The following is a 27,123-nucleotide window of genomic DNA, read 5'->3' on the forward strand; positions in this document are numbered from 1 at the left end:
AGTGTGGTCCCTGGATCAGCAGCAGCAGCATAAACTGGAAGCTTGCTGGAAATGCAGACTCTCAGGCTCCACCCTGGATCTGCTGACTTAGAAACTCTGGGGTAGGGCTGAGCAATCCAGGTTTTAATCAGCCCCACAGATGACTCTGATGCCCACTTAAGTTTGAGAACCACCGTCTTAAAGGTTCTTTTTTTGTAGGTCTCCTGAATATCATGATTCAGTTTGGACAAACAGATTTAACCAGGGATTTTCAGGGAATACAATTATCACATAAAGTGAGAGCACATATTAAATTATTTGTTTTAAAATGTTTAAAGTAAAAATAATATATAATCATAATTTTAAAATCAAGTAACACATGTAAGAGCTTATAATAAAAAGCAACAGAACTCCATCTCAGCTTTCTGCACACCCCACAGTTCTAATTCCCAAAGACAGTCACTTGGAATTTTTTTTTTGGATTATAAATCTATAGTTTTATTAAGACAAAAACTGACAGTGTTGGTATGAAGCTTAACACTTAAACAAAATTTTCACAGAAACCTAACACATGCCTAAAAATGTTTTACAATGGAGTTCTAGATGCAGGTCTAGATGATGTCAGAACTGATGGATCTCATGACTCAAGACAGAGTTTTGGGTTTTGGTTAATTCTTAGAATTAAAAAAACTTGTTTTGTTTTAAAGTGAGCCACTGCCCCAGTATGAAAATTTAATCTTCTCCTGAGACCAGGGCTTCTGAAATCATTCAGCTCTTGAAGTGATTCAGTGAACTTGTGCTGTCAGTGACTGAACCCTGCCACCAATGGTTTCAGAGTTCAAAAAAACAGAGGCTCCAAGAGTTTTCCACCCTAAGAGCACCGGCCCTTGCCTTTCCCTACTCTCCCACCTCCTATACTACCCTCTGCCCTTCCCCAAATACTTCAGCCAGTGGCTTGGGTGGAGAAGCTGATATTTATAACTTCATAATTGGAAAAGAAAGGGTCTTCTTGTCAATTTCAAGAATTATCACCTCTTTATCAGGTGATATGACCTGCCTGCGTATACACTCCAGTAAGACTTTTCCTCCTCAACCAGTTTCCATCCCACAGACGACAGCTTTGGTAACTTCTTAACTGGCTTAGTCCTTTGTTGGGAATAGCATTAAGCTCAGGCAGGGAACACCTTGGCTTCTAAGTTTCAGGCGTTCACAGCTTTTGAACAGTCTCTCACAGTCCTCATTTAGGTTGCCAATGACATTTTTTGAAAGGAAGAAATATTCTGGACACGGAACCAAATCATCGTTAGCTGTTCTTTCCTTTGTTTCACCACTTCCCCCATCAGGCCCCAAATTTTAACAAAAATGATCCTAACCCATCTCCCTTCTTTCCCACCCCATCCCTCCCACCCCAAATAATACACCAGTAATAGCCAAAATCTACATACATGCTATGCTGTAAAAATGCAGAGTTAACACTATTGGGAAGAAGGCTGTGGGTTGTGGAGATGCTCTTTGAAGATCTATAATATCTTCTGCTCTCCCACATCCCATTCTGCAAGTTTTGTCCTTCATAGAAAGTCCTTTGCTTTTCTCAGCAAAGTTCAGAATGGGTTGCCTTGAAACACTGACCCTCCTTCCCCTCCACCAGAATGGGTGTGCAAACTATACAGCATGGAACGGCTTTAAAGCACTTGGGCTGCTGTAGGGCATGGAAACTATACTGGCTCTTCAAAGGACATCTTCTCAAGCCACCTCTATGGTGTCAAGACAAGTAGAACTCTTTCTTTCCCCACTTGAAACCCACAGTCAGATGTGACAGGGGCTGGTACTCAGGAGAGTTAATTCTTGTCATCTTTTTTGTCATCATCCTCCGAGGGGTAGGAATGCCACATCAGCCTTTCCTCATAGAAGGATATGACAGCCTGTGGGCATGTTGACATTGGCTTCCTTGGCAGGGACCAGGTCAGCCTCATCAGAGTTTTTCCACTTCATCAGGAACATGAGTTCTCCACTGGAGTCTATAGCTCCAATAATCCACTCGGGTTCCAAACCCCGAGCAAAGCCTTGTGGCTTTTCTGACTCTTCTTTCTTCTTCTTGGTTTGCTCTCCTCCCCCTTATCTTCCGAATCCGAATCAGCTTTGCGCTTGCCTCCCTCTGATTTATCTGTCTCGTGTGCCGTTTTCTGTGACTGCAGGAACTCGGCGATGAGGTCGGGGCGATCCAGGTTTTCTTCTGGCTGCCGTGTGCTGTCCTCATCTGAGAGCCCCTTCCACTTTAGGAGGAACTCCACTGGGCCCTTCACCACTCGACGGTGGAGAACTTTTTCCACCACATATTCTTCTTCCTCTTCTTCTAGCACCTCCTCCACTTTCTTCTTGTTTTGTCTTTTCCCCACGGTGCTCGCCAGCTTTCTGGTATAAAGGGTGACGCTGCTCAGAGCAGTGCCCGTGAACCCGAGAGGAATCAGTGCCGCGCTACTCGTGCGTCTTGTCCAGCCGGCCAGGCGAGTGTTTACCAGAAAAGCAACAATCCGGTTGCCCGCGGTCGAGCCCCTCACTGAAGCGGCGTTCCGCAGGTGCCGGCCAACCGCCCTTCCCTCGGCCAAACAAAAGAGCCTGGCACTCTGAGCTGCCGCCACCAGCATCTGGAATTATTTTTTTTAATTGAGGTAGAGGACTTCCTTGGTGGAGCAGTGGTTAAGAATCTGCCTGCTAATGCAGGGGACATGGGTTCGAGTCCTGGTTTGGGAAGATCCCACATGACGCGGAGCAACTAAGCCTGTGCGGCACAATTACTGAGCCTGCGCTCTAGAGCTGGCGAGCCACAACTACTGAGCCCGCGTGTCACAGTTTCTAAAGCCTGCGTGCCTAGAGCCCATGCTCCACAACAAGAGAAGCCACCTCAATGAGAAGCCCGAGCACTGCAATGAAGAGTAGCCCCTGCTCGCCGCAACTAGAGAAAGCCCACGTGCCGCAACGAAGACCCAACACAGCCAAAGATAAAGGAAATAAGTAAATTTTTAAAAATTGAGGTAGAGTTGATTTATAATGTTATATTAATTTCAGGTGTACCACATAGTGATTTGATAGTTCTAAAGATTATACTCCATTTAAAAAAATTTTTTTTAAATAGATTTATTTATTTTGGCTGTGTTGGGTCTTTGTTGTTGCTCACGGGCTTTCTCTAATTGCGGCGAGTGGGGGCTACTCTTCATTGTGGTGCACAGGCTTCTCATTGTGGTGGCTTCTCTTGTTGTGGAGCATGGGCTCTAGGCATGCGGGCTTCAGTAGTTGTGGCTCACCAGCTCTAGAGCACAGGCTCAGTAGTTGTGGTGCAAGGGCTTAGTTGCTCCACGGCATGTGAAATCTTCCCGGCCCAGTGCTCAAACCCATGTCCCCTGAATTGGCAGGCGGATTCTTAACCACTGTGCCATCAGGGAAGCCCACTCCATTTAAAGTTATTATAAACTATTGTGTATATTCCCTATGCTGTACATTACATCCTTGTATCTTATTTATTTTATAACAAGTTATTTTTACCTCTTAATTCTCTTCCCCGATCTTGCCCCTCCCCCACCCTTCTCTCCACTGGTAACCACTAGTTTGTTCTCTGTATCTATGAGTCTATTTCTGTTTTATATTCACTGGTTTGTTTTATTTCTTAGATTCCACATATAAGTGAGAACATACAGTATTTGTCTTTCTCTGTCTGACTTACTTCAGTAAATATAATAACCTCCAGGTCATTCCATGTTATTGCAAATGGCAAATTTTCATTCTTTTTTATGGCTGAATAATATTCCATTGTGTGTGTGTGTGCGCGCGTGCATGTGTGTGTGTGTGTGTGTGTGTTGCATCTTTTTTATCCATTTGCCTGTTGAAGGACACATGGGTTGCTTCCATATCTTGGCTATCATAAATACTGCTGCTATGAACACTGGGGCGCATGTATCATTTTGGATTAATGTTTTTGTTTTCTGCAGATATACACCCAGGAGTGGAACTTCTGGATCATATGGCAGTTTTATTTCTGATTGTTTTAGGAAACTTCAGACTGCACCAATAGTGGCTGCAGAAATTTACATTCCCACCAACAGTGCACTAGGGTTCCCTTTTCTCAGCATCCTTGCCAGCATGTATTACTTGTTGTCTGTTCAACAACAGCCATTCTGACAGGTGTGCGGTCCTATCTCCTTGTGGTTTGATTTGCATTTTCCTGGTGCTTAGTGATACTAAGCACAGCCTCACATACTGATTGGCCGTCTGTATATTTTCTTTGGAAAAATATCTACTCAGATCCTCTGCTCATTCTGTAATTGGGTGGTTTGTGTGTTTGATATTGACTTGTATGAGCTCTTATCTATTTTGGATATTAACTCCTTATCAGACATATCACTTGCAAATATCTTCTCCTATTCAGTAGGGGTCCTCTGTGGTTCCATACAAGGTTTAGGATTAGTTGTTCTAGCTCTGTGAAAAATGTCATGAGTATTATGATAGGGATTGCATTAAAGCTGTAGGTTGCTTTGGGTAGTATGGACATTTTAACAATATTAATTTTTCCAATCCATGAACAGGGATATCTTTCCATTTATTTGTATCATATTCAATTTCCTTCATCAATGTCTTACAGTTTTCAGAGTACAGGTCTTTCACCTCCTTGGTTAAGTTTATTCCTAGGTATTTTTTTCTTTTTGATGCAATTGTAAATGAGATTTTCTTTCTTTCTCTTTCTGATATTATTAGTGTATAGAAAAACAACAGATCTGTATACTAATCTTGTATCCTTCAACTTTACTGAATTTATTTATTAGTTCTAATAGCTTTTTTGGTGGAGACTTTAGGTTTTTCTATACATAGTATCATATCATCTGCAAATAGTGACAGTTTTACTTCTTCCCTTCCAGTTTGGATGCCTTTTATTTCTTTTTCTTGCCTGATTGCTGGGGCTAGGATTTCTAATACTATGTTAAATAGAAATGGTGAGAGTGGGCATCCTTGTCTTGTTCCTCATTTTAGAGGAAAAGCTTTTGGTTTTTCATCATTGAGTATGATGTTAGCTGTGGGTTTGTCGTAAATGGTTTTTATTATATTGTGATCTATTCCCTTTGTTGAGAGTTTTGTCATGAATGGGTGTTGAATTTTATCAAATGCTTTTTCTGCATCTATGGAGATGATCATGTGATTTTTATCATTCTTTTTGTTAATGTGGTGTATCACATTGATTGATTTGTGGATGTTGAGCCATTCTTATATCCATGCAATAAATCCCACTTGATTATGGTGCATGATCATTTTTATATATTGTTGAATTCAATTTGCTAATATTATGTTGAGGATTTTTGAATCTATATTCATTAGGAATATTGGTTTTTTTGTAGTATTTTTGTCTGATTCTGGTATCAGGGTAATTTTGGCCTCAGAATGAATTTAGGAGTATTCCTTCCTCTTCAGTTTTTTGTAATAGTTTGAGAAGGATACATATTAACTCTTTATATGTTTGGTAGAATTCCCCTCTGAAGCCATCCAGTCCTGGACTTTTGTTTCTTGGGAGTTTTTTGTTGTTGTTGTTGTTGTTTTGGTTTTTTTTTTTTTTGCGGTACGCGGGCCTCTCACTGTTGTGGTCTCTCCCGTTGCGGAGCACAGGCTCCGGATGCGCAGGCTCAGCGGCCATGGCTCATGGGTCTAGCTGCTCCACGGCATGTGGGATCTTCCCAGACCCAGGCACGAACCCATGTCCCCTGCATCGGCAGGTGGACTCTCAACCACTGTGCCACCAGGGAAGCCCCCTTGTGAGTTTTTTGATTACTGATTCCACTTCTTTTTTTTGGCCATGCCACGCAGCGTGTGTGATTTTAGTTCCCTGACCAGGGATCGAATCCATGCCCCCTGCAACATAAGCACAGAGCCCCAACCACTGGACTGCCAGGGAATACCCACTGAGTCCATTTCAATCCTAGTAAACAGTCTATTCAGACTATCTATTTCTTCCTGATTCAGTCTTGGAAGATTGTATGTTTCTAGTATTTTATTCATTTCTTCTAGGTTGTCCAGTTTGTTGACATTTAACTGTCCCTAGTATTCTCTTATGATTGTATTTCTGTGATATTGGTTGTAATTTCTTGTCTTTCATTTCTTATTTGGTTTCTGTCTCTCTTTTTTCTTAATGAGGCTGGCTAAAAGGCTCATCAATTTTGTTTATCTTTTCACAAAACCAGCTCTTGGTTTCATTGATTCTTTCTTTCTTTCTTTCTCTCTCTCTCTCTTTCTTTCTTTCTTCTTTTGGGGGTGGGTCTCTATTTTATTTATTTTCTTTCTGATCTTTATTATTTTCTTCCTTCTTCTGACTTGGGGCTCTGTTTGTTCTTCTTTTTCTAATCTCTTTTGATGGTAGGTTAAGTTGTTTGAGATCTTTCTTGTTTCTTGAGGTATGCCTGTATCACTATAAGCTTCCCTCTTAGAACTGCTTTTGCTGCATCCCATAGATTTCAGAAAGTTGTGTTTTTTATTTTCATTTATTACAAGGTATTTTCTGATTTCCCCTTTGATTTCTCTTTTGATCCATTGGGTTTTTAATAGCATGCTGTTTAGTCTCCATGTGTTTGTGTTTTTCCCATTTTTCTTCCTGTAATTGATTTCTAGTTTCATACTGTTGTGGTCAGAAAATATTCTTCATATAATTTCTATCCTTTTATTTTTTTTAATTGGAATATAATTGCTTTACAATATTGTGTTAGTTTCTGCTGTACAATGAAGTGAATCAGCTATATGTATACATATATATCCTCCATATTGGACCTCCCTCCCACCCAGCCCCATCCCACCCATCTAGGTTATCACAGGGCACCAAGCTGAGCCCCCTGTGCTATACAGCAGGTTCTTACTAGCTATCTATTTTACACATGGTAGTGTATATCTGTCAATTCATCCCACTCCCCATTCCCTGCTGTGTCCACACGTCCATTCTCTAGGTCTGCGTCTCTATTCCTGCCCTGCAAATAGGTTCATCTGTACCATTTTTCTAGATTCCACATATATGTGTTAATATACGATATTTGTTTTTCTCTTTCTGACTTACTTCACTCTGTATGACAGGCTCTAGGCCCATCCACATCTCTACAAATGACCCAATTTCATTCCTTTTTATGGGTGAGTAATATTCCATGGTATATATGTACCACACCTTCTTTATCCATTCATCTGTTGATGGACATTTAGGTTGTTTCCATGACCTGGCTAATGTAAATAGTGCTGCAATGAACATTGGGGTATATGTGTCTTTTTGAATTATGGTTTTCTCAGGGTATATGTCCAGTAATGGGATTGCTGGGTCATATGGTAATTCTATTTTTAGTTTTTTAAGGAACCTTCATACTGTTCTCCATAGTGGCTGTACCAATTCACATTCCCACCAGCAGTGCAGGAGGGTTCCCTTTTCTCCACACCCTCTCCAGCATTTACTGTTTGTAGATTTTTTGATGATGGCCATTCTGACAGGTGTGAGGTGATACCTCATTGTAGTTTTGATTTGCATTTCTCTAATAATTAGTGATGCTGAGCATCTTTTCATGTGTTTGTTTGCCATCTGTATGTCTTCTTTGGAGAAATGTCCGTTTAAGTCTTCCACTCATTTTTTGATTGGACTGTTTGTTTTTTTGATGTTGAGGTGCATGAGATGTTTGTATATTTTGGAGATTAATCCTTTGTCAGTTGCTTCACTTGAAAATATTTTCTCCCATTCTGAGGGTTGTCTTTTCATCTCGTTTATGGTTTACTTTGCTGTGCAAAAGCTTTTAAGTTTAGTTAGATCCCATTCATATATTTTTGTTTTTATTTTCATTACTCTAGGAGGTGGCTCGAAAAAGATCTTGCTGTAATTTATATCAGAGCATTTCTCCTATGTTTTCCTCTAAGAATTTTATAGCTTCTGGTCTTACATTTAGATCTTTAATCCATTTTGAGTTTATTTTCGTGTATGGTGTTAAGGAGTGTTCTAATTTCATTCTTTTACATGTAGCTGTCTAGTTTTCCCAGCACCACTTAATGAAGAGACTGTCTTTTCTGCACCGTATATTCTTGTCTCCTTTGTCATAGATTAGGTGACCATAGGTGTGTGGATTTACCTCTGGGATTTCTATCCTATACCATTGATCTATATTTATGTTTTTGTGCCAGTACCATACTGCCTTGATGACTATAGCTTTGTAATATAGTCTGAAGTCAGTGAGCCTGATTCCTCCAGCTCCGTTTTTCTTTCTCAAGATTGCTTTGACTATTCAGGGTCTTCTGTGTTTCCATACAAACTGTAAAATTTTTTGTTCTAATTCTGTGAAAAATGCCATTGGTAATTTGATAGGGATTGCACTGAATCTGTAGATTGCTTTGGGTAGCATAGTCATTTTCACAATATTGATTCTTCCAGTCCAAGAACATGGTATATCTCTTCGTCTGTTTGTGTCTTTGATTTCTTTCATCAGTGTTTTAGTTTTCTGAGTACAGGTTTTTGCCTTCTTAGGTACGTTTATTCCTAGGTATTTTATTCTTTTTGTTGCAGTGGTAAATGGGATTGTTTCTTTAGTTTCTCTTTCTGATCTTTCGTTGTTAGTATATAGGAATGCAAGAGATTTCTGTGCTTTAATCTATCTTTTTAAATTTGCTGAGACATGTTTTGTGATCTAGTATGTGATCTATCCAGGAGAACATTTCATGTGCACTTGAAAAGAATGTTTATTCTGCTCTTTTGGGATGGAATGTCCTGTAGATATCTATTAAGTGCAACTGGTCTAATGTGTCATTTAAGGCCACTGTTTCCTTATTGATTTTCTGTCTGGATGATCTGTTCATTGATGTAATGTGTGTTAAAGTCCCTACTATTATTGTATCACTGTCAATTTCTCCCTTTATGTCTGCTCATATTTGCTTTATATATTTAGTTCTCCTATATTAGGTGCATATATTTACAAATGTTATATCCTCTTCTTGTATGGATCCCTTTATCTTTATATAATGCTATTCTTTGTCTTTTATCATAGACTTTTTTTTAGGGTCTACTTTGTCTGACATAAGTATTTCTACCCCAGCTCTCTTTTCATTACCGTTTGCATGGAATATCTTTTTCCATCCCCTCACTTTCAGTCTGTGTGTGTCTTTAGCTTTGAGGTGAGCCTCTTGTAGGCAGCATATAGATGGGTCTTTCTTTTTAAATCCAATCAACTACCCTACGTCTTTTGATTGAAGCTTTTAGTCCATTGACATTTAAAGTAGTTATTAATAGGTGTGTATTTATTGCCATTTTGTTACTTGTTTTCTGGTTGTTTTTGTAGTTCTTCTCCATTCTTTTCTTCTTCTTTTAGTCTTATCCCTTGTGGTTTAATAATTTTCTTTAGTGTTATGTTTGTGTTCCTTTCTCTCTAGTTTTTATCTATTATAGGTTTTTTTCTATTATAGGTTTTTGATTTGTGGTTACCATGGGGTTCATATATGTTGACCTATAACTATATCTACTTGTTTTAAACTGGTAATCATTTCACTTTAAACACACTCTAAAAGATCTACATTTTTCTACTCCCCCACCATGTTTTGTGTTTTGGGTGTCATATTTTACATCTTCATGTCTATGCCTTACTTGTTTATTATGGTTATAATTGATTTTTACAATTTTTGTCTTTTAATCTTCATGGTAGGTTATTTAAATTATTGATCCTCAGCCTTTACTGTATAGTTGCCTTTACCAGTGGGATTTTTCCCTTCCTGTAATTTCTTATTTCTTGTTGTAGCCTTTTCTTTTCTACTTAGAAAAGACCCTTTAACATTTCTTTTAAGGTCAGTTTAGTATTGATGAACTCTTTTAGTTTTTGCTTGTCTGATAAGCTCTTTATCTTTCCTTCAATTCTGAATGATAACCTTGCTGGGTAGAGTGTCCTAGGTTGTAGGGTTTTTTTTCCTTTCATAACTTAAACTATTTCATGCCACTCCCTTCTGGCCTGTAAACTTTCTGCTGAAAATCAGCTGATAGCCTTCTGGGGTTTCTCTTGTATGTGACTCCTTTATTTCTTGTGGACTTTAGAAGCCTCTCTTTAAATTTTTGCCATTTTAATGATAATATGTCTTGGTGTGGGTCTATTTGGGTTTATCTTCTTTGGGACTCTCTGTGATTCTGTACCTGGGTATCTGTTTCCTTCCTCAGGTTCAGGAAGTTTTCAGCCATAATTTCATGAAAACATGTTCTACCTTTTTCTCTTTCTCTTCTTCTGGGACCCCTAAAACATGAATATTAGTATGCTTGATGCTGTTCCAGAGGTCCTTTAAACTATTCTCATTTTTAAAAATTTGTTTTCCTTTTTGCTCCTCTGATTGGGTGATTTCCATTATTTTATCTTCCAGATCACTTTTATGTGTTTTTCTATATCACCTAATCAGCTATTAATTCCCTTTAGTGGCTTTTTCATTTCAGTTATTGCATTCTTCAGCTCTCCCTGGTTCTTTTATTTATTTATTTTTTTTTGCGGTATGTGGGCCTCTCACTGTTGTGGCCTCTCCCGTTGTGGAGCACAGGCTCCAGACACGCAGGCTCAATGACCATGGCTCACGGGCCCAGCCGCTCCACGGCATGTGGGATCTTCCCAGACTGAGGCACGAACCCGTGTCCCCTGCATCGGCAGGCGGACTCTCAACCACTGTGCCACCAGGGAAGCCCTCCCTGGTTCTTTTTTATATTTTCTAGTTCTATGTTAAAATGCTCACTGTGTTCACCTATTTTTTCCCCAGTTCATTTAGCATTTTTATTCTTATTGTTTTGAACTCTTTATCAGTAAATTATTTAGTTCTGTTTCATTAGGGTTTTTTCCTGTTTTTTTTCTCTTATTCTTTCATTTGAAACATAATCTCCTGTCTTCTCATATTATTTATCTTTCTCTGTCTTTATGAAATTAGGTGAACAGTTACTTATCCTGGTCTTGAAGGCATGCCCTTGTGTAGGAGCTCCCTGTGAAGCCTGTGTGTGCCCAGTGGTTTGGTGGGAGAGCTGGATCTGAAGTAAGCATGGGCAGTATTTTCCCAGGGTGTGCTGGCAACCACAGCCTTGGTGGGAGGTAGGGATGGAATTGGAGGGGCTAGAGCCAGAGTCTGGTTGAAGCCATGGCTTGTCCTATGCTCAAGCAGGAACCCTGCGGGAGTTGTTTATCTCATGTGTGGTGGCCTTCACTGAAGGCATGCCTGGGATCTGAGGGCTTGGGGTTGCACTTCTGTGCTGGTTTCATTCTTTCCCCAGTGTGCATACCTTGGTTATAGGCTGGGTTGGGGCTGGTGGGGTTGGTGCCACACCACAGGGATGGCCCTGCACCCTCTCAAGTGTGCACAGAGATGTGTGCCTCAGCAATAGTTGTCTCTGCTCTGGAGCTAGCTTCACCCCTTCCAGGTGTGCAGATCCTGAGCAGATTGCTTCTCCTCCCTTCCTACCAGACTCCATGTGAATCTTTCTTTACAACTGTGTTGTAGAAGAGCTGTTTTGCTAGTCCACAGGTCAAGTTCAGTGAGATTCACTCTATATATAGTTGCAGGGTTTTTTTGTTTTGTTTTTGGCTGCACTGTGCAGCATGCAGGATCTTAGTTCCCTGACCAGGGATCGAACCTGTGCTTCCTGCAGTAGAAGCATGGAGTCTAACCACTGGACCATTAGGGAAGTCCCTATATAGTTGTAGTTTTTTTTCCCCCCAACTGAGGAAACATTTTAATGTAATAAAGATTCTGAAGGCTGTTCATTTGTTCATTTGCTTGTTCATAAAGTTAGTAAATATTTCTTTTTTTCTTGAATTTTATTTTATGTACTTTTTTATACAGCAGGTTCTTATTAGTTATCCATTTTATACATAATAGTGTATATATGTCAATCCCAATCTCCTAATTCATCACACCACCACCACCCCCTGCCACTTTCCCCCCTTAGTGTCCATATGTTTGTTCTCTACATCTGTGTCTCTATTTCTTAGTTGTAGTTTTGATGTGTTCATGGGAGGAGGTGAGCCCAGTGTCTTCCTGCCTGCCATCTTGATCTCTCACTTGGAATTCTTTTAGGTTTTTTTGTTGGTTACCTACACCCCGCTAAAATAATAATAATAATAATCATAATAATAAATCTCCTGCTAGTTATCAAAGTTAGATATCAGTCACCTACAGGTGACTATTTAACTATCATACACAATACCCATCTCCTCTTCTTTATACTTCCAATGTAGATATATCGTTGCTGTTTTCAGTTAAAAGTCAGTGTTTATGCTCTTATGATTATGTATATACCATAATCACATTTTATTTCTTACAGTTTTAATTTTCCCTGGTGTTTCTAATTGCCTTTCTTTTTCTTTGCACTTTCTTTTTTTTAATTTTTAATTTTTAAATTTTATTTATTTATTTTTTGGCTGCTTTGGGTCTTCATTGCTGTGCGCAGGCTTTCTATAGTTGCAGCGAGTGGGGGTTACTCTTTGTGCGGTGTGTGGGCTTCTCATTGTGGTGGTTTCTCTTGTGAAGCACAGGCTCTAGGCATGTGGGCTTCAGTAGTTGTGGCATGCGGGCTCAGTAGTGTGGCTTGCAGGCTCTAGAGTGCAGGCTCAGTAGTTGTGGCACACGGGCTTAGTTGCTCTGTGGCATGTGGGATCTTCCTGGACAAGGGATTGAACCTGTGTCCCCTGTATTGACAGGTGGATTCTTAACCACTGCGCCACCAGGGAAGTTCCTCTTTGCACTTTCTGTCTTTATCACTTCCTTAAGTTGTTCCACATTCTCAAGGAGTGTATAAAGTCTCCTGAATTTCCTCTTTTCCTTGGTGGTTCCTTCTGAAACCTCCTTTTTAGCTATTTTGAGGACTGACTGCTCTCTAGGGCTATATCACAGCTGTTTTTCAGGGACCTTCCTTCATTATTCTTCTGTTTCAACCCCTCTCTCTTGGATCCCATTGTCTTCCCCTTCTTTGTTAATGGAGGTAATATATATTATACATACATAACTTCCTAAGAAGATATGAGAGAGAAGTGAAATTATGTGTTGCATATCCTAAACTGTCTTCTACCCTCACTCTTGACTGGTGGTTTGGCTGAATAGAGAATGCTAGGCTGGAAGCTATTCTCCCACAGCTTTTTGAAGGCATTGGTCCAGCATCTTCTCTTGTCTACGTTCCTAAAGAGCAGTCTTCTGAGAGTCTGATTTTTATTCATTTATAGGTGACCTGCTCCTGTTTCTTTAAAAGTTTTTAGGATTTTTCTTTTCTTCACACTTAATCTAAAATTTCATAATGACATATCAAAATGTGAGGATTTTTCTTCTCAATCATTCTTTGTGTAGACTACTCAGTTGGCCCATTTTATTTGAGACTACTATGTCATAGTGTTAGGGAATTATCTTATTTATTTAAAAAATTAAAATTTTAATAATAAAATATTTCAAGCCTGTAGAATGATAGTTATATGTCATTGTCCAGAATTAGCAGATGTTAACATTTTATCATATTTGCTTCATATCTATATCTATCTATCAAAAATATCAAAGATACAGCTGAAACATCACCATTAAACCTTACCTGTCGCCAGAAGTAACCTGAAGTTAGTGTGTCTCATTCTCCTGCATGATTTTATGCTTCTATTACTTATAAATGTAGCAATAAATAACATTGACAGTGTTTGTGCATTTTAAAGTTTTATATAAATAATGCCATTTTGTTTGTATCTTTTTACAACTTGCTTTTTTTATTCATTATGTTACTGAGATTTCTACATGTGATACAGAGATCTAGTTCATTCATTTAAACTCACTGTAGCTTTCCATTATGTATCAATTAGAAAGACCTTCAGCTAAAAGTAACATAAAACTTGGCTAGTAGTTTAAATATACTAGGTAGATTTTTTTCTTTTCACATAACAGGAAGACCAGAGATAAACAGTCTAGAGCTCAGTGGTTTTATCAGGAGCCCAAGTTTATTCTAGCCTTCTGCTTTGTCCTTAGCCTGTGCCTTTGGTTTTCATACCTGTCAAATCATTTTTGCAAGATGACTGCTTCATCTAGAAGTCTCATGCCTAGAGTCTGTGCAGGAAAAGGGGGAAGGTAAAGGGCAAAACATGCATTCTAACTGTGTCTGTCAGTTTTTATTAGGAAGATAAAAGTTTTCCTGGAAACCCTACCCAGTAAACTTCCATTAAATCTCATTGGCTCGGTAGGGTAGGGTCACATGACTACTCCTAAGATCATTTACTGGCCAAGGGCCGTAAGATTACAATGAATGGTTTAGTCAGATCACAATTTATGTCTGGGGTTGGGGAAGGTATGTATGGCCATCAAGGGCCCTGTGTCTCTACCTGAGCAAAATGGGGTTCTACAAACAGGCAAGGAGAGGAAGGAACGAACGTTGGAAAGTGTAGCAGACACTTCTAGATGAGCGCCCAGTGCCCATTCTCCCTGTTTTCCTTACTAGCAGACCCCAATCTTATTTGCCCAGAGTCTTAATTCAGGTGTGGTCTTTTTTATTTTTTTTAATTATTTATTTATTTTTGGCTGCGTTGGGTCTTCCCTGCCATGCGCGGGTCCTCCCCAGTTGTGGCGAGCGGGGGCCACTCCTTGTCGCGGCGCGCGGACTTCCCATTGTGGTGGCCTCTCCCGTTGTGGAGCACGGGCTCCAGGCACGCGGGCCTCAGCAGCCACAGCACGCAGGCTCAGCAGCCGTGGCTCGCGGGCTGTAGAGCGCAGGCTCAGCAGCTGTAGGGCACGGGCCCAGTTGCTCTACGGCATGTGGGATCCTCCCGGACCAGGGATCGAACGCGTGTCCCCCGCATCGGCAGGCGGACTCTCAACCTCTGCGCCACCAGGGAAGTCCCTCAGGTGTGGTCTTGAGTAACAGAAAAGTTAACTATAAGTTTAGTGGTTTAATTTTTCACCATAAAAAGAAGTCCAAGTGTGCACTGTCCAGTGCTGGTAGAGTGGTTCACTGAAGATGTTAAGGACACAGGCTCCTTCTCCCCTGTATCCATAGTTAGCATATGGCCTTCACTCCCATGATGACAAGATGGCTGCTGCGCTTCCAGGCATCATGTTCCAGGCTCTAGATATAAGGATGAAATATAATTTGCCAGATATAATATAGTTTACCAGATAAAATACAGTTTGCCCAGTTAAATTTGAATTTCAGACGAACAGTGAATAGTTTTTTAGTATAAGTATGTCTCAAATAGTGCATGGGGGACTTCCCTGGTGGTGCGGTGGTTAAGAATCTGCCTGCCAATGCAGGGGACACAGGTTCGAGCCTTGGTCGGGGAAGATCCCACATGCCACAGAGCAACTAAACTCACGCACCACAACTACTGAAGCCCGCGCGCCTAGAGCCCATGCTCCACGACAAGAGAAGCCACCGCAATGAGCATCCTGCTCACCACAACGAAGAGTAGCCCGCCATTGCCGCAACTAGAGAAAGCCTGCGCGCAGCAACAAAGACCCAATGCAGCCAAAAATAAATAAATAAATAAATAAATAAATAAATAAAGCATAGGGTATACTTATACTAAAAATTATTTATTGTGTATGTGAAGTTCATATTTAACCTGGAGAAACTGTATTTTTGTTTGCTAAATCTAGCAACCCTATTCAGGGAGGGAGGGAGAAGAAGGAAAAATGAAGGGGGTTTCTTTTGGAGAGGCTTTATCCAGGAAGGGAATCTTTCTCCAGGTTCTTTCCCCTATATCTCTTTAGAGAGGGATTGCTGAAGGGCATCTGGGGGAAATGATTATTTTCAGTTGGCCACGTTGCTGCCCTGAACAAAATAAGAACAGAAGAGGGGACAGACATCAGGCAGGTAGCTAGCAGTGTCCTCCACACGTGCCTCCATGCACACAGCCCCACCTTGTTTCCCCATCATCCCCAAGTAGTTATATCCAGTGGGGACATTCAAAATATTTCACAACCAATATGGCATCAACACTAATCAATCAGAATGAATGCCCAACTGTTAAGAATGGATACCAGCCACAAACAGAAGCCATACTGGTGCATATTGGAAAACCAACTTTGCTTATATCATAATTTTTGGTAAAATTAACATTTATTTTTATTTATTATGACTGTATAAATTTTGCTCACAGTTGACTTGCATAGTGTACCATGATTACTTTTCCTTTCTACAATTCTTCTTTATTCTTGGTAGAATCTCAGTACCCTCTTGAAATAGTCAAATTCATCCAGATAATTGATCAGTTCTAGGCTCTCCTTGGAGACATCTGGTCCAGAGCCTGATCTAAGAGGCACTTGTTGCTCCCTGGACTGCTGCACAGCTCCCCTCCTAGGACCTACCTGTGCCAATCTCTTGTGGTGAATCCCATTTCCCAGATGCCATATTCCTTTCTTTGATGTTCCTTCATCTTGCTTCAATCACTTCCTGAGAAAAATTTTGAGACATTTCATGTCTGAAAATGCCCTTATTCTACTCTCACATTTGATTGATAGCTTAGTTAGCACTGAAATTCTAGGTTGGAAATAATTTTTCCTCAGTTTTGAAGGCATGAATCCCTTGTCTTATAGCTTCCACTGTGGCTATTCAGAAATCAATGCCAGTTTTCATGGTGGATTCTCTGTAGGTGAATTATATTCTTATTATGGAAGCTTTTAAGGTCTTCTCTTTATATGTAACATTCTAAAACTTCATGGTGATGTGAGTTGGAGTGGATTTTTTGTATGTATGTATGTAATTTTGGCTGTGTTTGGTCTTCTTTGTTGCTGCGCATGGGCTTTCTCTAGTTGCGGAGAGTGGGGGCTACTCTATTGCAGTGCACGGGCTTATTGTGGTGGCTTCTCTTTGTTGCAGAGCACAGGCTCTAGGCGCATGGACTTCAGTAGTTGTGGCTCACGGGCTCTAGAGTGCAAGCTCAGTAGTTTTGGCTCATGGGCTTAGTTGCTCCATGGCATGTGGGATCTTCCCCGACCAGGGCTCCAACCTGTGTCCCCTGCATTGGCAGGAGGATTCTTAACCACTGAGCCAGCAGGGAAGTCCTGGAGTGGATTTTTTTAAAAAATTATTTTTCTGAGCTCTCAGCAGCCCCTTTCAATCAGGAGATTCAAATCCTTCAGTTCTGGGAAGTGTTCTTATGTCATTTTCTTAATAATTTCCTCTCTACCATTTTTCCTGATTTCTCTTTCAGAAACTCCTACTACTTTGATTTTGGAACCCGTGGATTGATCCCCTGATTTCCTTGTCTTTTTCCTAAAATTTTTCTTTGTATTTGTGCTCTATTATCTGATGTATTTTTTCAACTTCATGTTCCAACTCTTGTATTGAAATTTTTTTTCTAATGTCTCTTTAATTTCCAAGAGTTCTTTCTTATTCTTTAAAAGTTCCAGGTTTATAGCATTCTGCTTTTCTTTTTGTCATGGATACAATGTTTTTTTTCTAGCCCACTTGAAGATGTTAATTATATGGTTTTTAAGTGGTTCTTTGGCTGCTTGCAGTGCTCCTGTTTTCTTGGACTTTGTCTTTTCCTGTTTGCTTTGGTCTGTGTCATTCTGGTGATTCTGCTGGCCATCATAATTTGGAGTGGAGCTGCTAAACAGCTGTTTGACAGCCTGGACTTCTTGAATGATAGACTCAAGGTGGGCAATTGGGTGGAGCCTTAACCATTTTGTTAGAGATCTCCAAAATGTCAGAATCTTTAAGTCCTCCAGTCTCCTGCCTGGAGTGTGTAAGCTTCATTACTATTCTAGGAGAGGGCTGAGTGGCTCACTATCTTTAATTAAATCCTTTTTTCCCCCAGTGAAATGACATCTTCTTGCTCTCAACTATCCAAGGGCCATCTGAGTTAACTTTTCCATCTTCTGGGATAGGAGAGCCATTCTAGGAGACTGAACCTAGGAGCGAGATCTGAGGGTTTAACTTAGTCCTTATGAAAATTTTCAACCAACTCTCCTGTTTTCGGCCCCATCCTCTATCCTGGTGTTCAGGTGTAAAGACTACCTCCAACTCCCTTTTCTCTACTTTTGAGAACAATTTTGTATAAGTTGGAGACTATATATACTTGAAGGTTCAGATGAAACATTAAAAAGAAAAACTCTATGCTTCTGGTGTTTATTTTTCTTTTCATTACAGAAAATTTTCAAACTTAATAAAAATAGAAAAAATAATATGATGATCCTTTTGTCCCTACAAAGCAGCTTCAATAATTATCAATGTATGACTGGTTGTGATGACTTTCCCGTAACCATTTCAGTTATTGGTTAATTCGGAGTTTCTAATTCTTTAAAGTTATTTGATCATTTCTATTACTTTTCTAATCAACTATCTGTTTATTAGCCTTGTGACTAAGAGCTATAGTTCCAGAAACAGGCAGTCTGTGTCTGAATTGCTGTTCCCCCCTTTGAGCAGTCAATTACGCCTTCTGTACCTCAGTTTCATCATCTGTAAACTGGGAGCAACAATGTTACTTATAGCGAAGATTCAAGTAAGTCATACATGCAGAGCAGAGCATTTAAAATAATGCCTGGCACATTGCAACAGTAGCTGTTATTATTATCTAAGTTAAAACGTATTGGCGTGAATTTTCTCATGGCATTCACTTATAATTTTTAAATTCTCTACTATATTTTTAGTTACATCCCTTTTTCATTCCAAATGTTGTTTATGTATGAATATTCTCTTTTCTTGTTGATTAGTCTTGCATAGTTTGCCTCTTTTAATAATCTTTTCAAATAATTGCCTTTAGATTTATTAACCATCTCTATGCTCAGTTGTTTTCTACTTCATCATTTGTTGCTTTCATCTTTTATATTTATGTTCTTCTACTTTCTTTTCTCTCTCGTTTTTTTCTAGGTTCTTTAGTTAAATGCTTATCACATTTATTTTCCTTCTACTTTCCTCTCTCCCTCCCTCTTTCTTTCCTTTCTCCCTTTTTTTCTCAAAGTATATTGTATCCCACAAGTTTCAAGTTGTAATTCAAGTCTAAATATGTAATAAGTTCCACTGTGATTTCCTGTTAAGCCCATCATTAGAAATGATTTTTAGTTTCCAAATATATGTATATATAATATATTTATTATACACACATATATAAATATATATTTATATATTTATTTTTATATAGTCATTCCTTGGTATCTGTGGGGGATTTGTTCCAGGACTGCCCACTCCATACCAAAATCTGCGATGCTTAAATCCCTTATATGAAATGGCATAGTATTTGCGTATAAACCAAGGTACCTCTTCCTGTATGCTTTAAATCATCTCTAGGTTACTTATAATACCTAACAATGTAAATACTATGTAAAAAGTTGTAAATACAATGTAATGTTATGTAAATGGTTGTTGGTGTGTGGCAGATTCAAGTTTTTCTTTTTGGAACTTTCTGGAATATTTTTTAAAAATATTTTTGGTTCATGGTTGGTGGAATTCATGGATGCAGAACCAACAGATAATCTGTATAGTTTTGGGGTTTTTTTGTTTTTAGTTTTTTTACTGTAAAAGTATGATACAGATTCGTTAAAATTTACTAAGGCTTTCCTGAGACCTAGTATATGTGCTCTCTTTGTAAATGTTCCATTTGTACTTGAAAAAGAAGTGTGTTCTCTTATATATATATATATATATCTCCCCAACATATATATATTTGAGCTTCCTCAATTTGTTTATATGTTCTTTTGTCTTAATTTTTTTCATCTGCGCTAAGGTCTTCTGCTATGAGTATGAATTTGACCATTTCTCCTTGAAATTTTACCTTTTTGTGTCATATACATTTTGAGGCTGTGTTCATCTTTTACTTTATAGTTATGAAGGTGGAGGAGGAAAAGGCTGGGGTAGGGAAGCTGGACCCCACTAACTACAGGAGGCGATGTCAGGATCAGGAAGGTAAGGTCACCTTGAGAACTTGATGCAAATTCTTGGAGGTTCTGGGAATTCCTTGGATATCCTTATAACAGCCCTTCCAGCTGGGGAAACTAGAGAGTTGGTCCCTTTCCCTGACCCATCCACAGTGTCTCCTCTAGATCTGGTGGGACCAGCCTTAACCATGTCTTAAAGGGACCACGTGGTCAGGTTGGAGGCAGGTAACTGGTACTAGGATTACAGCATAGCTTCTCCAACACAATGTTAAACTCACTTATCTTACAAGCTCTACAAATCATACTAAATGCCAAATATCAACTTTTTATAGATTCTAAAAATAGCAGCTCAGGTAAAACCAGTGAAAGAGGATATTGAGTGGGGATACTTTTTTTTGCTCCAGAATTGCTCACTCAGAGACCCTAAGTATCCTACATGCTACAGAAGAGCAGCCACAGAGTTTATGAAGAGGCACTACCCCAGCCCTTTTGGAGGGAGACAGTAATCTTCCTGTCCAGCTGGATGCTTCCTGAGCTGAGGAACGTGTAGAGTTACTCTGGGGCTGTTGATGAAGAAGAATGCAGTGAGGAGCTGGCACTGTCCTGAGTCAAACTACAAGATTTTTCACAGTGAGAAGAGAGGTCCTACAGAGCAAAGAAACAACCTGGGGGTGGGCTAATGATTCCCTACAATTCACCAGGTAAACAACCACACTCTGATGGTTAGAGTGGAGAAAATGAGACAAGTTAGATCCAGGGCAGAAAGAAAATGTTTCCCTGACAACCATCCCCTGATTTTTTTTTAAAAAAGAGTGCTTTTTGTTTGTATAACCCCTCACAATTCTCAAAATCATGTCCCCATTCACCATTCCATTCTATCTTCTCAAGAACCATGCCTAGCCAGTAGAGAAAGAAGTTTTACTCCTGCACTATCGGTGAGAACACTGAGTCCCAGAGAGGCAGATGTGCATGGCCATACAGCAGGTGAAGAACAAGCCATGGAGCACCCAGGGCAGCTAACTCTTGGTAGAGGCCTTTCTGATACATCGTCTGCTTCTCATTTCCATTCCTGGCCTCAAGGGTGGAGAATAGGAACTCATCATTGAAAGAAACAAATATGCTAAACCTTTAGAGTACAACTACTTATCTCTAAATATTGGTGACCATGGCTTACCTCAAACTACAGCTTGCTCAGGCTCAGTGTAGGAGAGAGAAAGAAGGAGATGCACCAGTCATTCTGATACTGGTTCACTAGGAAGTGAGGCTGCGCTTCATAAAGATATCTACCTCAAATTTCTCATTACACCCGTGAGAGATTGAGGGTCCAGAAGAGCAAGCAGTAGGATAAGGTGGGGGTGAGCTGGGGTTCTAAAGAGATTTGGACACTGACATCCATGTAACCTTACTCTCCAGTGCTTAGTAATGCACCAGCCAGCGTAGACTAACACAGAATCTGCTCACCAGAGTGGACATTCAACATGTCTCTAAAAGGCCTAGACATGCTTCTTCAAGGTTCAGCTTCATGTGGTTTCAGTGTGATATGTGCAGTCAGTGATGCCCAGGCCTCTAGTACATCAGTTTCAGGAGTTTGAGCCAACAGGCAGCCCTCTCCTCCAAGGGAAAACAAACAAACAAACAAAAACAAAACAACCCCCCCCCAAAAAAACCCTCACAAAGTTAGTGTAGATCTTGATGTAAGAACGTAAAGTCCAATTTCCCACTCTGCCACAGACTCTCAAATTTTAGCTGCTATTCTTGTGCTTCAGAAATAGTCATAATGATCAATAGCTGTTGACCAGCCCTAGGGAAAATTTTTTACCACAAATCAATCAATGTGATACACCACACTAATGAAATGAAGAATAAAAATTATATGATCATCTCAATAGATGCAGGAAAAACATTTGACAAAATTCAACATCCATTCATGATTAAAAAAACCAAACACTCAACAAATTGGCTATAGAGGGAATGTTCCTCAATATAATAAAGGCCATATATGACAAGCCCATAGCTAACATCATACTCAATGATGAAAAGCTGAAAGCTCTTCTCTAAGATCAGGAGCAAAACAAAGATGCCCACTCTTGCCACTTTTATTCAAAATAGTAGTGGAAGTCCTAGCCAGAGCAATTAGGCAAGAAAAAGAAATAAAAGGCAAGAAGAAGAAATTTTTTAATTGGAAAGGGAAAAGTAAAACTGTCTCTATTTGCAGATGGCATGATATTATAAATAGAAAATGATAAAAAATTCCACCAAAAAACTGTTAGAACTAAAAAAAAATTTTTAATTAAAATTTCAGGATACAAAATCAATATACAAAAACCAGTTGCATTTCTATACACTAACAATGAACTTTCAGAAAGAGAAATTAAGAGAACAATTCCATTTACAATTGTATCAGAAAGAATGAAATACCTAGAAAAAAATTTAACTGAGGAGCTAAAAGATCTGTGCACTGAAAACTGAAAGACACTGATGGAAGAAATTGACAACAACACAAACGCATGGAAAGATATTCCATGTTCATGGACTGGAAGAATTAATATTGTTAAAATGTCCATATTAGCCAAAACAATCTACAGACTCAATGGAATCGCAATCAAAATTTCAATGATGTTTTTTTCACAGAAATATAAAAAACAATCCAGAAATTCATATGAAACCACAAAGGACTCTGAATAACCAAAGCAATCTTGAGAAAGAAGAACACAGCTTGAAGATCACACTTCCTGATTTCAAACTATATTACAAACTACTGTATTCAAAACAGTATAGTATTGGCATAAAAACAGACATAGAGATCAATGGAACAGAATAGAGAGCCCAGAAATAAACCCACACATATATAGTCAATTAATTTATAACAAAGGAGCCAAAATATACAATGGGGAAAGGATAGTTTCTTCAATAAATGATATTGGGAAAACTTGACAGCCACATGCAAAAGAATGAAACTGGACCCCTATCTTACACCATACAGAAAAATCAACTCAAAATGGATTGAAGACTTGAACGTAGGACCTGAAACCATGAAACTCTTAGAAGAAAACATAAGGGGTAAGCTCCTTGACATCAGTCTTGGCAATTATTTTTTTTAATTTGACCTCAAAAGCAAAGGCAACAACAACGACAAAAAAGTTGAACGACATCAAGCTAAAAAGCTTCTGCACAGCAAAGGAGATTGTCAACAAAATGAAAAGGTAACCTACAGAATAGGAGGAAATATTTGCAAATCACATATCTGGTAAGAGGTTAATACCCAAAATATATAAAGAATTCATACAATTCAATAGAAAAACAAAACAAAACAGGGGCTTCCCTGGTGGCGCAGTGGTTGAGAGTCTGCCTGCTAATGCAGGGGACACGGGTTCGAGCCCTGGTCTGGGAGGATCCCACATGCCGCGGAGCAACTGGGCCCTTGAGCCACGGCTACTGAGCCTGCGCGTCTGGAGCCTGTGCTCCACAGCAAGAGAGGCCGCGATGGTGAGAGGCCTGCGCACCACGATGAAGAGTGGGCCCCGCTTGCCACAACTGGAGAGGGCCCTTGCACAGAAATGAAGACGCAACACAGCAAGAATAAATAAATTAATTAATAAACTCCTACCCCCAACATCTTCTTTAAAAAAAAAAAAAAACAGGAATACAATTTAAAAACGGAAGAGAAACTGAATAGAAAATTTTCCAAAAAAAACCATACAAATGGATAACAGGCACTGGAAAATGGGCTCAACATCATTAAATCATCAGGGAAATTCCAGTTAAAACCACAATGAGATGTCACCTCACAACTGTTAGAATGGCTATCTTCTAAGACAAGGGATAACAAATGCTGGCAAGGATGTGGAGAAAAGGAAACCATTGTGCACTGTTGGTGGGAATGCAAATTGGTGCAGACACTGTGGAAAACAGTATGGGGATTCCTCAAAAATTAGTAACAGAACTACTGTATGATCCAGCAATTCCACTTTTGGGTATACACCCAAAAGAAATGAAATCATTATCTTGAAAATATATCTGTACTCTCATGTTCATTGCAGCATTATTTATAATAGTCAAGACATGGGAACAACCTAAGTGTCCATCAGTGGTTGAGTGGTTAAAGAAAATGTGATATACATATGAATATTATTCAGTCATAAAAAAGAAAGAAATCTTGTCATTTGCAACATGAATGGACCTTGAAGACATTATGCTAAGTGTCTTAGACAGAGAGACAAATACTGTATGATCTCACTTATACATGGAATCTAAAAATCCAAACTCATGGAAACAGGGAATAGGTTGGATGTTACCAGAGGCTGGGGGTGGGAGGTGAGGAATTGGGTGAAGGTGGTCAAAAGGCACGAACTTTCAGTTATAAAATAAATTAGTCATGGGGATGTGATGTACTGTATGGTGACTGTAGTTAACAATAGTGTATTGTATGCTTGAAAGTTGCTAAGAGACTAAATCTTGAAAGTTCTCATCACAAGAAAAAAAATTTGTAACTATGTGTGGTGATGGATGTTAACTGAACTTATTGTGGTAGTCATTTTGCAGATATACGTATATCAAATCATGTTGTACACCTTAAATTAATACAATATTATATGTCAATCACAACCCAAGTTAAAAAATAATAGGGGAAACTGGAGGTGGCATATGGTACGGTACATGGAACTTCATGTATTATCTGCTCAATTATTCTGTACATCTAAAATTGTACTAAAAAGACTATTAATTATTTTTAAAATTGTTGACCAACTCAAGACAATACGGATGAGAAACTGGTGGCAGAATGTCCTTCCTGAGGTCTGAGGGAATTCTAGCTGCCTCTTTGTGCACAGAGTTAGTGGGGGATTTACATAGCAGCCGGGCTTCTTAGTGGAATTCTGAATTAGGGTTCTTGGTAGCTCTAGTTCTTGAAAATTCTAATTTACAAAACCAGCTTCGAGAAATCCTTAATAACTCACTTCTCTGATGAGTAGTAGTTCACATAGTCCTTGGTTGTTAGTAAAAATGGCCCTTGATGGAAATGCGTATGGCTTTCCCATAACAATTGAAGCTGGGGCTTGGCATTTTGAACTAACTCTGTGACCCACCGAGGGCCTCTCTCCTGGACCATGTGTCATAAACCATATGTGTTTATTGCTGCTCTGGACTAGCAAAAATGGGGAGATGGGAGTTCTGCTCATTCTGACAGAATTCTAACTATAGGGCCAAGGGTCTCCCTTCCAGCAACTGGGGAGTTGGTTCAGAATTGGAATTCTATCAAGCCCAGTGGCCCTGTCCAGGAATCCTATGTCTTCTGATCTTCTTCAGTGGCCTCAGCTCTTTGTAACTGGAAAATATTAAGGAGAAATGCCAATTTTCAGTAACTCTTCCTACCCTCTCTTTTATTCTGTGCCCACAGACTGCCGTTCCATCCACATTGGACTTTCAGTCCCCAGTTACCCTCCCAGGAAAAGAGACCCGAAGGGACATCTTTCAGACCTGCAAAAGGTCCGCTGGGGCTTGCGGCCAGAGAAGCCGCAGCAGGGGCTGGCCAGTGCCCGCAGCACTGTGGATCATGTCATCAGGACACGTGAGTTCTTGAGGGGACCAGTCTGGGGAGCCATCTGCTGGGTGGTCCAGATGGGGCAGGGCAGGGCAGGGGGATTCTCTGGAGGATGTGAGGACCGCCCCATGTTGCTCAGGCCTCTCAGTCCCCTCTGCTCTGCTGCCATGGCAGACCAGCCTCTCTGCTCAGGGACGCCTTTAGTCAGGCTGAGCACCTGTCCCTCTCTGGTCACTTTGAGACCTGCTCTGATCCATTCTGCCTTGATTTCACAGTTTAATTGTCAGAATTATTTCCTGTTTCCAAATTCCTAGGGGCCACACAGCCGTTGCCCGAAGAGCCAATAACAAACATGAGTGTCTGGCGTGAGGTGTTGTGCTCAGTAAACTGAATTCCTTATTGCATTCCCTCCACTCTCGCTCTTCACCTGAGCTTGAAGGAATGGTCTGGAATTGTCTGGGCACCCTGCTCCTCAGCTTGCAGAGTCCTGGGGGCTTTCTCCCGGGTCAGCAGAGCCCCCGAGGCCTTCCTCTGCTGTTGAGGAAATCAGCTCTGGGCTGGTTAAAAATCAGTCTTCTGTTCTTTCCTGCGGAAAGAAAAGTGTCAATCTTAAGAGGAGTGAAAGGATTAGAGCACAACTGTGACATTTTATCCTTTTGAGCCTTCGCTGTTTCTAGGGACATGATTTCACCTGCAGCATATCCCAAATCTGCGTAATAAATGGTACCTAACTGGTTTCTACTATATAGTTCCACTGTCTTGAGCAAGGCAAAATGAGTTATTTTACCATCTGAACCTTCAAAAGGATGTCAGAGGCAGTAACAGCCTCTTAACATTCCTGTAGGAGACCTGACATACACGCTTGCGAAGGCCATCTGAGTCACCCCCAACCCTGCACTGCCCTGAACAACTGCTGTCATTGGCACCAAGTCTACCAAGGCCTGTGACTTTTCCAAAGGAAATGTGCCTATGTGGGGGAGGGGTTAATGGGGAGTCCTTTGGAGGTGTCTAGTTTAAGAGATAAGCTTTGATTAAAATATGCATGTGCACACATACACACAAACATGCACACACAGGCTTGTGCACACATACATGTTCAGGGGTAGACGTATCAGAGACCCAAAGGAGGGCAAGCCTGGTGGGAAGGCCTGCTCCCCATGTTGGATGTGGATACCTCCCACTCACTCTCTGGGGCATTCTCCTGTCACCCCACCACATTCAGAGATGAAGTCACCCTTTCAAAGTTGAGTCTGCTGGATCCTTCCTGAGTCAGGAAAGAGGAAAGTGGGTTAGAGCTGGTGCTCTCTGATCGGAGGGCTTGGAGGGGGTCTAATAAGTGGTATTTGTTGATGCAACATAGTGCATCACAGAAGTGGTCATGAGTGGTGGATTTTATGTTGTTTCGGTGGTTTCTGGTTAAGGGGACACTGGTTTTAACTGGAAACCAAAGGGGAGGGAATGGAGAATACTTTGGTACATTTGCACATTCAGTTCATTCTCTTCACAGCCTGCTATTCCCATGCATGTCACATGGCATGGCTGTGGAACAGGGGAGAGAATGGGAGGGCCTAGGAGGACAGGAAATTTCAGGCCATGTCTTTCAAGCTGGGGTAAATCAAGAGCCCCTTTTAAAGGGAAAAGGGGTTGTGGACCCATGAAAATGCATTTGTACATTTGTAGAGCCCCAGGGGACCATAAAAATCCCAGTTTGAGAAATAATATCTTAATTAAGGTTTTATTCCATAAAAGTATCTTACATTTTTGAATTATAA

General features: G+C 40.1%; 1 protein-coding gene and 1 pseudogene across 3 annotated transcripts in view; one reads left to right on the forward strand and one right to left on the reverse strand.

Annotated features, from left to right (window-relative positions):
• Positions 1–1,724: 1,724 nt before the first annotated feature.
• Positions 1,725–2,624, reverse strand: LOC309815919 (chromobox protein homolog 1-like; annotated as a pseudogene). Its single transcript has one exon. The product of its transcript is annotated as a chromobox protein homolog 1-like (transcript).
• Positions 2,625–19,698: 17,074 nt separating this feature from the next.
• SLC4A5 (solute carrier family 4 member 5) overlaps positions 19,699–27,123 on the forward strand; it is a 95,884-nt gene continuing 88,459 nt past the window's right edge. For both annotated transcript variants that reach the window (XM_082641800.1, XM_082641801.1), the window contains exons 1-2: positions 19,699–19,840; positions 25,208–25,378. In XM_082641800.1, coding sequence (XP_082497926.1) covers positions 19,762–19,840; positions 25,208–25,378 — 250 coding nt within the window. In that variant the 5' untranslated portion in view covers positions 19,699–19,761. The remainder of the gene's footprint in view (positions 19,841–25,207; positions 25,379–27,123) is intronic.

The sequence above is a fragment of the Mesoplodon mirus genome (genome assembly GCF_964341445.2).
Source record: "Mesoplodon mirus genome assembly, chromosome: 14".
NCBI classification, from domain to species: Eukaryota; Metazoa; Chordata; class Mammalia; order Artiodactyla; family Ziphiidae; genus Mesoplodon; species Mesoplodon mirus.